The sequence below is a fragment of the Sapajus apella genome, unplaced genomic scaffold, assembly GCF_009761245.1.
Source record: "Sapajus apella isolate SASKATOON/1434 unplaced genomic scaffold, GSC_monkey_1.0 scaffold2, whole genome shotgun sequence".
Classification (NCBI taxonomy): Eukaryota; Metazoa; Chordata; class Mammalia; order Primates; family Cebidae; genus Sapajus; species Sapajus apella.
The window spans coordinates 77,725,815-77,743,841 of record NW_022436942.1 but is presented as its reverse complement, the minus strand read 5'-3'; the positions used below and the strand labels follow the sequence as shown (position 1 = coordinate 77,743,841).

General features: G+C 43.8%; 1 protein-coding gene across 1 annotated transcript in view; it reads right to left on the bottom strand.

Moving 5' to 3' along the window:
- Positions 1 to 18,027, bottom strand: part of CCDC60 (coiled-coil domain containing 60) — a 73,166-nt gene that overhangs the window by 28,917 nt on the left and 26,222 nt on the right. The window contains exons 6-7 of the mRNA XM_032283385.1: positions 14,067 to 14,157; positions 8,002 to 8,236 (exon numbers count right to left, since the gene is read on the bottom strand). Coding sequence (XP_032139276.1) covers positions 8,002 to 8,236; positions 14,067 to 14,157 — 326 coding nt within the window. The remainder of the gene's footprint in view (positions 1 to 8,001; positions 8,237 to 14,066; positions 14,158 to 18,027) is intronic.

Below are 18,027 nucleotides of genomic sequence, written 5' to 3'. Positions count from 1 at the left end.
GGTTCTGTCTTATGTGGATACATATTTGCAAATCCCTGGATATCTTGATTCTTTCCACTCCCTAGCATGGAATCCGCTTTGATACAAAACCATGAGCTTTGGGACTGCTTTTTCCAGAATGTTTGTAGCTGTCCACGGTGCTGAAATATCAGTGTGAGGTTGTCTCTTGGTGACTGTGAATACTCCAGAATTTCTCCCCAGATTTATGAACAAGAAGAGAGAAGAAGGCACTTGGAGTGAGAAGAGGAGGAAATACACAGATAGAGAGCCATTGGAGATCAGAGATATATCAAGAAATAAAAGAGAGGAGACTTTTGAGATGGCTTTTAAATTCCAGGAACTAAGAAGAAAACTTCGATAGCCAACTACTGGAACTTGAGCAACCGAAGAGAGAACCTTAAACACGTATTCTTAGTGGTGCAACTGGATTGCATCTCGCAATGAACAAATATGCTAGATGGCTGTCTCCACCGGGTAAAAATAATTTTTGATTTTTATTTTCTATCTTTATGGGAAATATGCACTGTCTCAGAACAGAAAGTAGAGTGGCTGATGTTGGTTTCATGCACTTTTGATAGATCTATCACATTTTCCTCCCTCCTCTGGGTTTCTGGAAGAATGCTCTCTTCCCATCTCCGTCCAGTGCACCTGGTAGGGTGCCCACCTGTGGACTCCTGCAGCAAATTGTCCTTCCAACCCCCATCATAGCATTGATTTCATGTGATGGTCATTGCCTGTTCGCTTGCAGGTCCTTCCTCTAGTCTGTGAGTTCCTTGATGTCAGGGGCCACATTTTATTTGTCTTTTTATTGATAGCACCTGGCAGCATGCTTAGCACATGGGGTCTCGATCAACAGTTGCAGAATGAATAAGTGAACAACTAGGGAGGAAATAGAGGGAAGGATTTGGGACTCTGAGTTAGATTTGGATAGCAATGAATGATGACAATACCAGTGCAGACATTCCATAGCGCGTACCTGCAGCTGGCTCAAGCTCGGGTCTCAAAAGCCATACTGGAAGGGAGGCCTGAAGCCCAGTGTTTCCCAAGACCATTTGTGTCCAGCTTTGTATATTAATGCAATCACTGGATGCTAGGGAAAGAATGCCTTTCCTTAGTGACTTTGGAGCCATCCAGGCTGTGATAAATGTCAGCATTAAGCCATTTTCTACTCCAGCTCTCAATTTGTGGGCATGATTCCCTTTAACTTGAACTTGACCTTTATTTTCATCTTGTCATGCCCACCTTCCCTAGAGTCACACATCCCAGAATCCTTGGAGTGTGTCCAGAAGCCTATTAGCAAGGGAGCTGTGATTGGTTCTCCTAGTTTCTTCTCTTCTCTTTGGAACCAACAGCAACATCTGACTGCTCCACCACTCCTGCCCCCAACTCATAAGCAAACCAGCCCATGGGTGGTGGATATGGATATCAACAAATGATCACAGTGACCTGGCACATTCTAAGGCACCAAATGACAAATTATATCCCCAAAGAAAAAATCCTGACTTCTTTTCTCCATCTTCCATGCCCAGCCTATCTAAGAATCTCATCCTTGAATGCCTAAATCCATTTTTTCTTTTGGGGGAGAGGGGATAGAGGAGGTCTTTTTGTTGTATGGGGCTGGTTTGAAGGGAAACACGAGATGGTATAGGACCCATATTTTGAGATGCTATTTAAGTGAGTTTCTCCTCTAATAGTTCCAAGACTCAGAGTTTCAAGACTGGCAGGAGGAACAGCCTGGGCTTTTGTTTCTTGGGAATCTCTCTGCCATTGATTTGGGGAGGGAATCATTCCATGGAGAGGCCACAACCTGCTGTCTCCAGTGATTTGCATCTACAAAGACTTCATTATGCAGAAGCCTTGGAAATTAGACCTTGGTCAAATAGTGTGTCTTTCAAAATAGGACTCAAGAATTCAGAATCAATTTGAGGAGGTTTTAGAAGGCAAGAGAGGCTGGGAATTAATCTACTTTTGTCAATGCTGTGACAAATGGGATGGAGGTTAAGGTATAAATGGAGGAAAAGATTTGGGAGGCTAAAGTAGCAAACTTTCCCTCCCAGCGGATAATTCATTTTTTTCAGCCATTTTTGTGTCCCTACTGTGTGCTAGAGAGAAGGTAAATGAGATGTTACTGTTGCACACCTGCAGGGAGCTCACATTCCTTTTCACCTTCTTTCTTAGTAATTGAACTATGATACTTTCTATGCATATAAGGGGAAGCATTTGCTAGCTCATTTTTTCAACATCTTTTGTAGCTGGGCATGACCCTGTGACTAAGTTCTTGGCAATGAGATTTTAGTAGAAGTGTAGTAGGGAGTTCCTGAGAGGATTGCTTAACCGCAGCTGGGAATGGGCACTTTTGTACTTTGCTTACTTCCTTTTTCTTACAACCTAGAATGTGGGTGTGATGGCTGGAGTTCTGAAAGCCATGGTGGATTGTGAGGTGATGTTAAGGATGGCACACAAGAAAGAGAAGGAGTAGGACCCCTGACGATCGATTGAAGCCACCTCACCAGCCCTGGACTGATCTTTAATCTGTACAAAAAATAAACTTTTATCTTTTTTCAAGCCACTGTTTTTTAGGTCTCTGTACTCAGCCACAAGAAGTTCCTACTGGATACAGTGAGAGGCATTTTAAGTTAAAGTTAATAATTCCATAAAAGCAAATACTAACTACTAATAGGCAAGAGTAGAGGAAACCTGGGTGAGTCAGAGAAGGTTTCACAGAGGAGGGAACATTTGAGCTGGATCTTTTGAGCAGGAGTCCACCAGACCGAAGGGTCAAGGATGAACAGGCATTTCAAGTAGAGAAAGTCATACAAGAATGTGCATTGTTTAAAAAGAAGAAAGTGTTTGATGAGGTTGGTGTACCCCACTTAAGGTGTGACCTGGGCAGGCTGGGACAAGATCAGAGGCAATGTAGTAGAGAAAACATAGAGTCATTGAAAGATGTTGAGCTAGAGATAACTATATCATATTTGTAATTTAGAAAGTCCTTTCTGACTCAACATGCAGAAAAATAAGTGAGTAAAGGCAGAACAAGAAGCCAGGAGACTAGTTAGGAGGCTGTTGATATTGTTTAGGTGAGAAGTGAAGAGACTCTAGACCAGAGGTCTCAAACCCAGGTGGCCTTCAGGGGCCAGGTACCAAAAATGAGCGACATAGGTTGATGTTAAAAAAAAAAAGCAAATTGTTCTCTTGGTCCATCTTTTATTTTTTCCTGAATACTTGGGTAAAGCAGAGCAATCAATCTTGATTTGAAGGCCAGATTGCCTGGGTTCAGTTCTGCCTTTAGCATTTACTAGCTGTGTGACTTGGGACAAATAACTTAACCTCTCGGTGATCCAATGTTCTCTTCAGCAGAATATGCATGAAGAAGTTCTTGTGAAGATTAAATGAATTAATGTACATATAACATTGCTGATACAAAAATACTTTTCTTTTTTTTGAGACCAAGTTTCACTCTTGTTGCCCAGGCTGGAGTGCAATGGCGTGATCTTGGCTCACCACAACCTCTGCCTCCCAGATTCAAGTGATTCTCCTGCCTCAGCCTCTCTAGTAGCTGGGATTACAAGCACGTGCCACCACGCCTGGCTAATTTTGTATTTTTAGTAGAGACAGGGTTTCTCCATGTTGGTCAGGCTGGTCTTGAACTCCTGACCTCAGGTGATCCACCCACCTTGGCCTCCCTCAAAATATCTTAATCTTAAAAAGTCACTGCTACTTTTTAAAAAACATAGTTTTTTTGTGTGTGCTAAACAAAACATAAGTGTCAGGATCTCCTTATGTGCCTCCAGTTCTCTATCTTTAAGATAAAAGCAATAGGTATGACGAAGGTAGAGTTTGAAGGAGTTTTAGGAGACAGCACTGATTGGAGCAGGCAAGTGGTTGGATGTGAGGGGAAGGTGGTCACTGGGGAAAGGCCTATGGTGTTGCAGGTGCCTGGAGAGATGCTCCATTTACCCCTCCCGTCATTGCAAAATCTCCTTCCTCTGCTACTCCCTTCTGCTGCCAGCGCCAGTGTTCTGCTTGCCCCTGGGAGAACCATGTGCAAGCTCTGGGGCTGAGGTGGGACCTTGAAGCTGGGCTCTCTCTCTCCTCTTCTTATTTAAGAGCAAGGCTTTTAGAGTTAAAAAAAAAAAAGAAGACATGGATATAACATTAATAACCACACAGACACCTTGGAAAAGCAAACCATGTCTAGTCCCTCCTGTACTGAAAACTTTCCAGATACTTCCTCTTGCACCTGGAGTAACCTTGAAGTCTTACTTGCTCTGCAAAGGTCCTGCATGCTCTGGCCTCTGCCTCCCTCCCCAGCTTGAGGTCTTCAGGTGTCAGTTCAAACATCAGACCTGAGAGAGGCTTTCCTTGATCGCCCTTGCTAATTTAGCTCCATGCCCACCCACAGTCTCTCTATCCCAGCATCCTGTTTTATTCTCTTCTGAGCACGTTTTATATGCAATTGCCTTGCTAGTTACAACTTTCTTTTCTATTTTGTTTATTTTTAGAGGCAAGTTGTTACTCTGTTGCCCAGGCTGGAGTGCAGTGGCACAATCATAGTTGGCTGCAATCTTGAAATCCCGGACTCAAGTGATCCTCCCATTTCAGCCTCCCAAGTAGCTAGGACTACAGGCATGTGCCACCATCAATGGCTAATTTTTAGAAAATTTTTTGTAGAGATGGGGTCTCACTATGTTGCCCAGGCTGGTCTCAAATTCCTGGCCTCAAGCCATCCTCGTGCCTTGGCCTCCCCAGCTATTGGAATTACAGGCATGAGACACTGCACCCAGCCTATGGATTTATTTATCATTTGTCTCTTCTAAAATGTAAGCTTGGGAAGGGCAGGTACTCAAATAACTGTTTTGGACACACAGTTGGTGCTCAGTAAGTATGTGTTAAATGAAAGAAGATTCAAGAAATCCATAAGTAGCCAGGAAGCTGAGATGGGAAAGTTGTTTGAGCCCAGGAGTTTGGGGCTGCAGTGAGCCATGATCATGCCACTGCATTCCAGCCTGGGCAACAGAGTGAGGCCCTGTCTCTAAAAAATTTAAAAAAAGAAAGAAATCTATAAGTATCACTTAACTGTTGATGGTCTATCTTAGTTTCTTCCCATCTCAGACAATACTTCCTCTGTTCAGAAAATAGCCTTTTGGGTCTTCGACACTTTCCCAGTCCCCTGTCGACAAGCAGGGGTGTTGGGGACTTTTCTCACTGGCAGTCATTACTTTGAACCCTGACCACCCATCACACCCCAGTGCGTGTTGCTCCGCTCCCTGTGTCCATGAGTTCTCATTGTTCAACACCCACCTGTAAGTGAGAACATGTGGTGTTTGATTTTCTGTTCTTGTGTCAGTTTGCTGAGAATGATGGCTTCCAGATTCATCCATGTCCCTACAAAGGACACGAACTCACCGTTTTTTATGGCTCATAGTATTCCATGGTGTATATGTGCCACATTTTCCTTGTCCAGTCTATTGTCAATGGGCATTTGGGTTGGTTCCAGGTCTTTGCTATTGTAAACAGTGCTGCTATGAACATATATGTACATGTGTCTTTATAATAGAATGATTTATAATCCTTTGGGTATATACCCAGTAATGGGATTGTTGGGTCAAATGGAATTTCTATTTCTAGATCCTTGAGAAAGTGCCACTCTCTCTTTTACAATGATTGAACTAGCTTACACTCCCACCAACAGTGTAAAAGTGTTCCTATTTCTCCACATCCTCTCCAGCATCTGTTGTCTCCAGATTTTTAAATGATCACCATTCTAACTGGGGTGAGGTGGTATCTCAATGTGGTTTTGATTTGCATTTCTCTAATAATCAGTGATGATGAGCATTTTTTCCTATGTTTGTTGGCCTCACATATGTCTTCTTTTGAAAAGTGTCTGTTCATATCCTTCTCCCACTTTTGGATGGGGTTGTTTGTTTTTTTTCTTGTAAATCTGTTTTAGCTCTTTGTAGATTCTGGATAATAGCCCTTTGCCAGATGGGTGGATTGCAAAAATTTTTTCCCATTCTGTTGGTTGCCGGTTTACTCTAATGATTGTTTCTTTTGCTGTATGGAAGCTCTGGAGTTTAATTAACTTTTGTACTTCTGCTTACTTCCATCTTTGACCATCAGGGCCTCACACAGATTCTTGGTCTGCCTTGACTTCCTTTTTCGCCTCCTTGAATCTATGCTACACCCAATCTTTGTCACTCAGCTCAGCCTTGGCTGCCCAGGCATTCCACACAGTGTGAGAGAGAACACTGGCCAAACAGAGAGGTTCAGCTGGACACCACTGAGGGGACACCGCAGATGAGGAGAGAGCAGAAAGATGTCCCATGCATTGGAGTCAAGAATGTTGTGGTGGGCCGTTCCTTGTCTTAATCTCTCTTCTTTCTACCTTCTCCATCTTTCTGTATGAATTCTTCTGGATCCTTCTCTTGCTTTTTCTATCTCCTTTTACTATACAAGCTCAAGCCAGAAAGTTCTGAAAATGAATTTTTTATATGACTTATGGAATCCAGTCATGATTCTATCTAGTTGAGGTCCACAGCACTCCACCCAAAATATTGTGCAAAATTGTGTATATGTGTGTGTTTGAATTTTTGAAGGCGCATAGATTTCAGTGAATTTTCCTTCTTTTTCTCCCCTCCCCCTCTCCTCTCCCTCCCCTCCCCTCCCTCTCCCTTCTCTTCTTCTCTTCTTTTCTCCTTTCGAGACAAGGTCTTGTACTGTTGCCCAGGCTAGAGTAAAGTAGCAAATCACAGCTCATGGCAGCCTCTACCTCCTAGGCTCAAGTGATCCTCCCATCTCAGTTTCCTGAGTAGCTGGAACCACAGGCACATGCCTTCATGCCTGGCTAATTTTTAGGGTTAAAAAAAATTTTTTTTGTTTTGTTTTTTGGAGAGATGGGGTTTCACCCTGTTACCCAAGCTGATCTCATACTCCTGAGCTCAAGTGATCTGCCCACCTCCACCTCCCAAAGTTCTGGGATTATAGACGTAAGCCACCATGCCTGGCCTAAGTGGATTTTTTTCTAAAGGACTTGTTTCCCTCAAATTTTGAGCCACTGAAAAGGCTTTCTCAGAGTGAAGATCACAGCGTGATACAACTTCCATTTATAAAATGCTCAGAAAAGACAAATCAGCAGAGACAGAAAGCAGGTTTGTGGTTGCCTGTGGGTTCTGGGTAAGAAGGGCACAAGGTTTTCTTTTGAGTGGATGGAAATGTTCTGAAATTGGATTGTGGTGATGGTTACATAACTCTAAGTTTACTAAAAATCACTGAATTGCACATTTAAAATAAGCAAATTTTATGGTATGTAAATGTTTAACAAAGTAAGACATCAAATTTCAAAGACTTAGTGTAAAAGAGGATATAAAATATCTCATTAATAGTTTTTACATTGGTTACACATTGAATTGATAATGTTCAGTATAAATTGAGCTAAATAAAAAAAATATTTTTCGAGTCTCTCTCTGTGGCCCCAGCTGGAGTGCAGTGGCACGATCTCAGCTCACTGCAAACTTCACTTGCCAAGTTCAAGAGATTCTCCTGCCTCAGCCTCCCAAGTAGCTGGGATTACAGGCATGCGCCACCACATGCAGCTAATTTTTGTATTTTCAGTAGAGACGGGGTTTCACTGTGTTGGCCAGGCTGGTCTCAAACTCCTGACCTCAAAGATCTGCCTGCCTCAGCCTCCCAAAGTGCTGGGATTATAGACATGAGCCACCATGCCTGGCCTAAATAAAAATATTTTTAAAATTATAAAAGGGCAGTTGATGACCACAGGCTGTCTCCCTAGGAGAAATGGCTCAGGGCAATGCAGATTATAGAGTGTATTTCTGATCTCCACTGGGAAAAACAAAGAGGTCCAAGGAAATTGAACAAGGATGGGGGATCCTGTGCCACTTTTAAATGAGTGGCGGTGAACTTGATGCAGGAGAGTTTCTTGATGTCTGGCTTAAAGGCAAAGGGTCAGGGTGGATGAGTCAGATCTCAGGTAGGACTTACTTATATGCAGAGCTTCTTCATCTGGCTTGGTTGAAGATGACTCATTGTCCTCAATGTCCTTGCTGCTGGTCACCTGGTTGTTCACACTCGGGGGCTCATCTGAGCCAGGGTTCACAGAGAGCATGCTGCTCTGGGGAGAGGACCCCCCACTGGTCCGACTCAGACTGAGCGTGGAGCTTCGCCGGCTTGGTTTTCGGCTGGTGACCCGCATCGCAGGAGTTTTGAATTTTTTGGTCTAAAGGAAAGAGAAGAAAGAGAGGTTTGAGGAAGGGGAGGCGGGGAAGATGGAAGAAAGACAGAAAGAAAAGGAGGGAAGAAGGGAGGTAGGAAGGGACAGCAGACAAAAGCAAAGCCTGGGTCTAACTGTGAATTCCTTCTGGCTCTTTCCAAACACCATGAGACATATTCTGGATCTGGAGTGACCTTTTGTCACAAATCGAGATAATTGAAAAATGTGTATTATTTGAAGCAAATGTGACAGAGTGTATTCTATTGAATGAGTGCATAGTTGCCCAAGAAATCACCATAGGAAGCCAAACGTGCTTTCCATGATATTGTCAAGGCCCAGAACACGTGTTTTTTTAAATTATATTTTAAGTTCTGGGGTATATGTGCAGAACGTGCAGGTTTGTTACATAGGTATACATGTGCCATGGTGGTTTGCTGCATCCATCACCCCATCACCTGCTATCCCTCCCCTAGCCCCTTCCTTCCGCCTCAACAGGCCCCAGTGTGTGATGTTCCCCTTCCTGTGTTCATGTGTTCTCATTGTTCAACACCCACTTATGAGTGAGAACATGTGGTATTTGGTTTTCTCTTCTTGTGTCAGTTTGCTGAGAATGATAGTTTCCAGCACTTTTCTTTCGTAATAACTATTGGAGCTGATTTTCAACCTTTGTATGAGGATTGGTCTAATTTTTAGCCATATCTTGGTTTTGGCTCCAAGTTGCATATATAAACTTCCCAGTCCCCCAATTGACACCTGGGCCTCAAATAATCATTTGTAATTATGAAGGTTTTCTAAAGAACACAGGATAGGGAAAATTCTAGGCCTGACATTTAGGAAGTGAAATGGGAGGAAGCAGATATGTCTGGCGCAGTGGCATTCTTGGGGGAGAAGCCATGATTATGTGGACTAGGAGAATTGGATGAGAAGTCTGGAAGGGATTGAGAGGTACATAGGGAAAGTCCTGTGGGTTTTTGGAAGGAAAGGAGTAAGAGAGAACACACACATACTATGTGTGTGCGTATGTGTGTGTACCTTCCTGCAAGATTGGTGTCACTTCAGAATACACTGTTTGGAGTTATATCTTCATGTAACTCATGATCCAAATTTCATGGAGCCTTCCCAACCTCCTCAAGGTCACAGCAAGAAAATAGCAGAACCAGAATCCAGACCCAAATCGGGTTAATGCCAAAGTTCATTACTATGCTTGGCTTCAAAATACTTCAAAAGGTTTTTTTTTTCCAGTGGCATTGAAAATGTCCTTCATCTCATGCTAATGATTCCTTATGATATTTAAAATGCCAGGTTTACATAGGGGGAAATGGGCCCTCAGCTTCTCTAGAGAAAGAGCTCAACACAGAGTGGGCTATAGTTTATATTCACTTAATAGTACTAATTTTATTTGAGCACATTTACACTGGAAGCTCTTGATGGGTAGACTGGTGTCTTCTTTAGATGAAACTCATAGCATTTGATACCCTAGGAAAGGAGACAGGGAGAAGAGACAGCACTAAAGACCACACCAAGATTTAATATGCATTGTACAAGGTGGAGAGAATTGTATTCAGCAGAATTCATTTCAGGGAGTCCACTGTATGTGATCAGAAGCAATATTTTGAATGGCTACCTTGTAAGGCCCCGATTATGGGTGGAACCTTCTTGTACTAGAAGAGAGGAGGATTTCTTGGTGGCACAGGGGAAGGAGAAGGTTGGGGAAGAGAAGAGAGAGGTGTGGGCCTTAAGATGTGACCTCAGCTGGATGTGGTGGCTCACGCCTGTAATCCTAGCATTTTGGGAGGCTGAGGTGTGCAGATTGCCTGAGCTCAGGAGTTCGAGACCAGCCTGGGCAACACGGTGAAACCCCATCTCTACTGAAATAGAAAAGAAATTAGGTGGGCATGGTGGTGGGTGCATGTAGCCCCAGATACTCAGGAGGCTGAGGTAGGAGAATTGTTTGAACCCAGGAGGCAGAGGTTGCAGTGAGCCGAGATCGTGACATTGCACTCCAGCCTAGGCAACAGAGCAAGACTCCATCTCTCCAGAAAACAAAACAAAACAAAACAAAAACACCAAAAACCAACCAAAAAAACACAACCCCAAAAAGGTGTGATCTCTCCCTGTGCCTGCCTCATCATTCTCAAATCTTCAGTGAAATTCTATACAAATGACAGAATGCTCTAGAATATGATAGACTGGAGAACTGGATTTAACCAGATCTTCCAGAGGCCATGCAAGTTACAAAATGACTGATCAAGAAAAGCCAAGTGCCCAAAGCAGGCTTGTCCTGTCCTTTGATAAATTAGGAGCTTGGTACAATGCTCCCATTGTCCTGATGCTACAGGACAAGAGCTTGCCAGACTGACAGAAGGCCCTTCTACTCTGTCACTGTGGGGAGAGATGATGTCAGAGCTCAGGGATGAAACATGTAGAAGGTGCCTCTTTCCATTTGATCTAGAACAATGTGAATTCCTGACTCTAGAACCAGACTCTTCAGATCAATGTAATTTTTTTATTTTTATTTTTGAGACAGGGTCTCACTCTGTCGCCCAGGCTGGAGTACAGTGGCATGATATTGGCTCACTGCAACCTCTGCTTCCCAGGTTCAAGTGATTCTCCTGCCTCAGCCTCCCGAGTAGTTGGGATTACAGGCACCCACCACCACACCTGGCTAATTTTCTTTTTTTTGGATTTTTGGTAGAGATGGGGTTTCACCATGTTGCCCAGGCTGGTCTTGAACTCCTCAGCTCTAGCAGTCTGCCCACCTTGGTCTCCCAAACTGCTGGGATTATAGGTGTGAGCCACTGTGCCTGGTAAGATCAATGTAATTTTTGAAGTCTGGACAGATTGTGGCATGGGGCAGCCTGGAATCTTGCAGTAAGCACTGGAGTCAGAGCCAAGGGACCTCAGGGGTCCCTGAGTAAGTCAGTCTGCCCCCCCTCATTTATAAGTTTCCTCATTTATAAGACAAAGAGAATAACCTGGGGTGATCTCACAAGAGCCTTCCATATCCAGGCTTCTACGTGTATCTTCCTTGAGCTAGGATTTCATCTTATGCTCCCAAAGTTGCCATTAATTAAAATTTAATTAACCATCCTAGCTAGGAAATCCAAAGTGAAGGGCTGACACTTGTGATTAATTGAAAGTGGCAGAAAAAATAAAATGTAGGGGAAGATGTGACAGGCACTTGCTTGCCTTTTATTGAACCAAAACTCTCCGAATTGACTTAAATCCCTAAATGCTTCTTCTCTATTTTTTATATTTCACTCAGCAGTAGTGTTAACCAGTTGCTACGTTCCATCGCAGTAGGGATTGATTTTTGGCAATGGAGGAAAAGAATTTGCTGAAAGCTTCCTTACATTTCTATGAAGTAGGAGTTGCAGACTGGTGGCCCATGGGGAGACATGTTTAGCTACCCAGAATTTTACAAATTGGGAGGCCTTTATATAAATATGTAAGTTTTTGGTTTCTCTTAGAAATAATAAGCTCGGGGCTCTCATTCTCCCAAGGCAAAATGAGCTAAAGCTGCAGAGAGATTCTTTTTTTTTTTTTTTTTGAGACGGAGTTTCACTCATGTTACTGAGGCTGGAGTGCAATGGCGCGATCTCGGCTCACCGCAACCTCCGCCTCCTGGGTTCAGGCAATTCTCCTGCCTCAGCCTCCTGAGTAGCTGGGATTACAGGCATGTGCCACCATGCCCAGCTAATTTTTTGTGTTTTTAGTAGAGACGGGGTTTCACCATGTTGACCAGGATGGTCTCGATCTCTTGACCTCGTGATCCACCCGCCTCGGCCTCCCAAAGTGCTGGGATTACAGCCTGGAGCCACCGTGCCCGGCCGCACAGAGATTCTTCACTTTAGCTGTGCAGGACTTCTCCAGTTTGCCACAGACCCTACCACTCCCTACTGTCACATTCAGCCTGGCTTTTTATTTCATTAATAACACAGTTTGCCTGGCCCCTACGAACACTGCCTATACATACAGAGGAGCATCAGGGGCTGTGTGAGCTGGTTGGATTCCCTCTTTCAAGGTCCTCATTTTATAGGTAGAGAAACTGAGGCCCAGGAGAGGGGAAAGGACTTGTCCAAGGTCACACAGTGAACTGAGTCACCATGTCTGAGCCAGGTCTCCTGCATCCCAATTTAGTGCTCCCTTATACCCAGAGTGGAACGTGCTGCAGCCCAGGGTTTGACCCACCAACTTGCTGGTGAATTCAGTTTTGCAAAAGTCCAAGCACAGCTATTAATTCTCCCCCTCCCCTCCTCCAATTTTAGTAGTGAATATCTCTGAAGGATTTTTTTTTTCCCCAAAGATTTGTGGCTCCCGCTGCTTTTTCTGTACATCTCTGAAGACGGATGCACACTGTATCTCCATAGCAACTTTCTGCCATAAAAACCAAGGCTCTTACTTCTTAAGCCTAGGAGCACCCTGATGAAAGAGTAAGAAAATGGTGAAATTCTTCATGAGGGGCAACTATAATTATGAGGTCAGGGAGAACAGGCATTGGATGTTCATATGTTTAATCAACAGATTTATGTTTATATGTTTAATAAACTATGTTTAATAAACAGACCCAGAATTAACTTCTGGCTCTGCCATTACCCAGCTGGGCAACCTCATGGAAGTCACTTAACCTCTCTGAGCCCACAAATTCCTTCTCTCTCACCTGGGGGTAAGAACAGTGCCCCACAGGGTTATTAAGAGGACATAACTGGATATACCTACGGAAGCTTCCTTAGCACAGAACCTAGCCCATTTACAATTATGTTGAGCAGTGGCCTCTAAAATTTACATAGCCACAGTACTGCTAAGCATTCTCACATTTTTAAAGTAAGTTTGCTTTCTATTTATTTCCTGGCTTTCTTCACTAAAGTTGTGAGGTAGGCAGGAAAGTGCATTATATCCATTTTATGGGTTAGGGGACAGGTTCAGCAGACACTCTAGTTGTGTGCTCTATTACCTTTACCTATCTCAAGATTACCTCCTGCCGTTATTATTGTTATTTGTTAGGCTTGTTTATTGAGCAGATGAGTTTGGGAGGTCCTGGGTTAGGAATAACTTTGGGTAAACACAATCTGTATCTTGGTGTCCTCTTAAATGCATGTTCCGGTTTGTAGAAAATCTCGTCTGTTGAATCACTCACTTTTTATTTTCCTTTTCTCAGAGACAGGATCTCACTCTGTTGCTCAGGTGGGAGGCTGGAGTGCAGTGGTGGGATTATAGCTCACTGCAGCTTCCAATTACTCGGCTTAAAATGATCCTCCCAATTCAGCCTCCCTAAAACCTGGGACTACATGTGCACACCACTATGCCCAGCTAATTTTTAATTTTTTTGTAGAGACAAGGTCTTGCTGTGTTGCCCAGGCCAGTCTCAAACTCCTGGGCTCAAACGATCCCCCTGCCTTGGCCTCCCAATCCCTTGGGATTACAAGCATGAGCTACTGTGCCTGGCTTCTATTTTCTGACTAGGTTAAAGAGGAGAGAGAGACAGAGAGAGACGGAGGGAGGGAGAGGGAGAGAGAAATGCCTGTTATTGATTTAGAAGATAGAGTGAGGTGAGTCCATTTCCTTCTGGTGACATCCTGTTAAGCAGCTGCTTAGCAAGCCCCTCCCGTCCCCATTATGTGGCATCCAGCCAAATGTCATTTCTCCTATAATCCCCAGATAACTGTTTTAATTAAAATTTACAAAGAACCATCCAACAGCATGTGGCTCTGACTTCCCTTCACTCCAAGAACTAACTAGAAAAAAGAAATCCCATTAGAGAAAAGACGGCAAAAATATTCCTCAACGCAAACTGGGGCCTCAGAGCCAAAGGGTTGAGTCGCATGTGGTTGGTTACCTTTGGTGCAGTGACGAAATGCTCCCACTTCTGTCCCATGGACTTGTCCTTATTGATTTTTTTAATGGTGCTCTTGCTTCCCCCTGGGTCCCTGAGTGAGAAACAGCTTAATGAGTTTCCCGTTTCCAGAGCCTCGGTTTATTACAAGTTCTTTTAAGAAATGCAATAAATGGAGAAATAGTGGCTGGGCTCTGTTAGGATTTCCACCCCGACTCCTGTACTTGTGAAGACATGGGAGGGGTAGTTCTCCATAGCTGGCTCTTTTGAGTGAAATCAAGGTTTGGAGAGACTTTTGCTTACTGGGTGGAGGAGGGAGGTGGTATATATTTGCATATTTTTTGCATCTATTTTCATTTTAGACCTGGTCCTCTCATAGAATCCTGGGCAGGTCTGCGATTACTCCTGGGGGGTGAATTGAAAAGCATGTTCATTTCTGAATCTTTGCTTTTTCTGTTGCCCAAGGGGTCCACTATCAGGGACATTTCTGAGAGAGACACACAGAGAATATTACTGGGTGGGGTTGGGGGCGGGGCTGATGGGGGTGGGTTACACAGTGAAAATCACTGATTGGAGGTTGATCGGGCAAAATTTCTCTACAACACTGTGGGCAAAACCCTACTGTGCCTTCTCACTGAGACATCTCGATCACTATAACCTTGTGATGTAGTCATTGTCATCCCCTTTTCAGATGGGAGAACAAAGGAAGTTTAAGTCATTTACAGTGAAACAAATGAAGCTAAAGCTTCAGGGCTCCTCACTTATGTGGGTCCTCTTCCAGGACCCTGTACCTAATTTGATATTGTAATTTTGTATTTTTTTTTGTAAAGTGCCCTCTGCCTAGTTACATAAGCTTCAGGCTCTACAAACTCTGGATCTTCCTCTCATGGGTTGGGAATTTTCTGGAAAGGAGACTGAAGCCCAGTAGGTTCTGTGGGTGACACAGCCATAATCCCTTATCTGAAATCTGTGGGACCAGATGTGTTGCCAAATTAACAATTTTGGCATTTTGGAAAGGAAACATGCTGCGTATACTATATGTTAACATAATCCTTCTGCGGGAGCTAAAGGGACAGCATCTTATAACCAAACACATGAATATTTCTGCAATGAAACACACTGTTATTTACACTAGGTGGGAGAAAAAAGACCAGAAGTAGTTTTAAGTCAAACTTTGCTACCAACTTAGATTCGTTCATGTCAGATTTTGCTGCCAAATGACTTATGAAAAAACTGAGTTTTCAGAGCTTTTGGATTTTGGACTTGTGGCTATGGGGCAGTGGGTTTCTATTGATAAGAGAGCAGGCAGTCTCAGTGTGTAATCTCTCAACTACCTTTACATATCTATTGGTCGACTGACTAGTCTGTCAGTCTCTCTGTCCATATATCTTTCCTTCCATTCATCCATCTACCTATCTCTTTCTTTATCCCCTTTTTCTTTGCAGAAAGAATTTTAGATCTTGAGGTTCCTTTTAACTATTTGGGTAGCTCTCACCTAGCAGAGAGCAGGAACTTGAAATGAGAAGACGAGCCAGGTGTGGTGGCTCACACCTGTAATCCCAGCACTTTGGGAGGCTGAGGTGGGCAGATCACCTGAGGTCCGGAGTCGAGATCAGCCTGGCCAACATGGTGAAACCCCTTCTCTACTAAAAATACAAAAATTAGTCAGGCATGATGGCACATGCCTGTAATCCCAGATGCTCTGGAGGCTGAGGCAGGAGAATAGCTTGAACCCAAGAGGCAGAGGTTGCAGTGAGTCAAGATCCCACCATTGCACTCCAGCATGGGCGACAAGAGTGAAACTCTGTCTCGAAAAAAGAAAAGAGGATGAATAGAACTGCTTTGGTTTGGGGAGACATTGACAAGGGTCTAGGCTTGTTAGGGGCTGCTGCGTGCTGGTGGTTGTGGGTAGAAGGGAGGTGCTCTGATATAGAAGGCAAAGGTGATCAAGATAAACCTAACAAGGCTGACTTCTCATGGCATGGAGATCTGAGCAGCAGAATCAAAGGCTTTTCCCAGCTGGGGGTGTCTTCTCTTCACCAGTGGGACTTTGCTGAAGATCTGCCAGTGAACAGCCACCACACAAGAAATGCACGCAGACCCAAAGTGGAAGTCGGGCTGGGGAGGTGGGGTGAGAATGTGCCTCTAAGCTTTTTGTAAGACTTTATGTTTGATTACACAATAAAAAGCCCTCTGAATAATTAACAGTGAAGCTCATTTAAGCTGGTTCTGCCTGCCTCTCCCCCGAGTAATCAAATTAGGGGATATTTAAAATCCAGCCAGAGGAAGGAGCAATACTTCAGTCCTATAAACAATATTTAAACTAGCAGTGCTTTTGAAGTCTGATTTAAGGTTCACCCACTGGAAGCTTTAGCGTTATTTTTTTCACTTTGGAGCGTTTCTTTCAAGACCACAGGGCTTTTCGCATTTTCCTTTGCTAAAGCAGCCCCTGCTGAGCCTCCAGCCTTCTTCTTGAAGTTCAAAAGCAACCCCCTTTCCACTTTTAAAATTAAATCTGGTCCCAGCAAAGCTTTCCAAATCTTAAATATTCAGGTCCAATCGGGAAGATGGAAGTTTTTCACTAATGCTGACTTCCAAGACGACCTGAAATCCATTGCAACTTCAAGGAGCAGGCTAAATGAGTTAAAAATGCAGCAAGATTCCCACAGACCTGAAAAAGCCTGGAGCCCTTGCTCTTGCAAACCCATTGATAAAGAAAAGGCCTGGTTAGACGGAATTGGTCTTTCTGATGTTTCATTTTTAGTAGCGAATAACCCAAAAAGGAAGATCAATAGGGGGAGAAAGAAAAAAAATAAAACCACCTAAGCTGCCTCGTCCCTTGCATACCTTGCGGAGAAGGCAAAGAGAGTTGGTGGTCCTTCCGCCTGGCCTGGTGGGGTAAGCATTAGTGCCATCCACCAAATAGTTCCAGGTCTTCTCTGCTCTCTGAAGGCAAGTGTAGTACTGTGGCATGCTTTGTTCAAAAATACATGAGTGAAAGTGACATGCGGGACTTTGGGTAGATGCTTTAAGAGCTAGTCCTAAAGCCATCAGATTCCTTTTTCTGCCTCGTTGATGGTAGAAGCTTCTATCAGCGTGAGTCCCTGGGTGACTATAATGAGCAGAGCCTCCCTGATAGACTTGAAAGGTGAGCCAAGGAATGAGCTTCTTTTACCTTAAACTGCTGAGATCTGGGGGTTGTTCATTAGGGCAGCCTAACTTACTTAGCTCACCCATTTGATATCCTTGTGATTTACTGACTGTGTGACCTCGGACAAGTCTCTGAGTATCAGGACCAGAAAAGTGTTATCTTAGTGGTTAAGCATGAATTTAAGAATAGGTTGGACCAGCTGTTCTTGTCCTCTGTCTGCTCCACTGTTTCTTACATGTGTGATTTTGTATAAGTGGTTTAGCCTCTCTGAGCCTCACTGTCTTCATCTGTAAAATGGGTGGATAATAGCAGCTATGACAAAGAATTGCCGTGAAGATGAAAAGAAATGGGGCTTACTAAAGGCTTCATGGCTCCTGTGTCTAGAGATCTAAATACAGTTCAGCTATTTACAACAATAACCTCTTTTCAACAGAGATTTACTGTGGCTTAGAGGAGCCGCTGATGGTCGACAACAAGGCACTAGGGCAGATCCTTGGGGGAGATGTTGCTATAATTTTCAGACCATAATTTCCCCCTGCTGAAGCCTCCTAGGGGATCCAATTTGCCCGAAATCAAGGGACAAGGGTGTTGAGTACTGTCAAATCTTTTTTAACTGTGTCCGCCAAGCACATTTTGTTCCAGGCAGTCACTTGAAGATGTCTATCCACAGTGGCAATTCAGAGCAATTTTCTCAAATACTTCGTGCTCTCTTTCTCAACTCCCATCTGGGGTAAAACATCTGCTTCCCAGGGCGGAAAGCTGTTGGCTAGGCTAGGACGTGCACATGTGTCCATGACCGAGGGGAATAGCTGC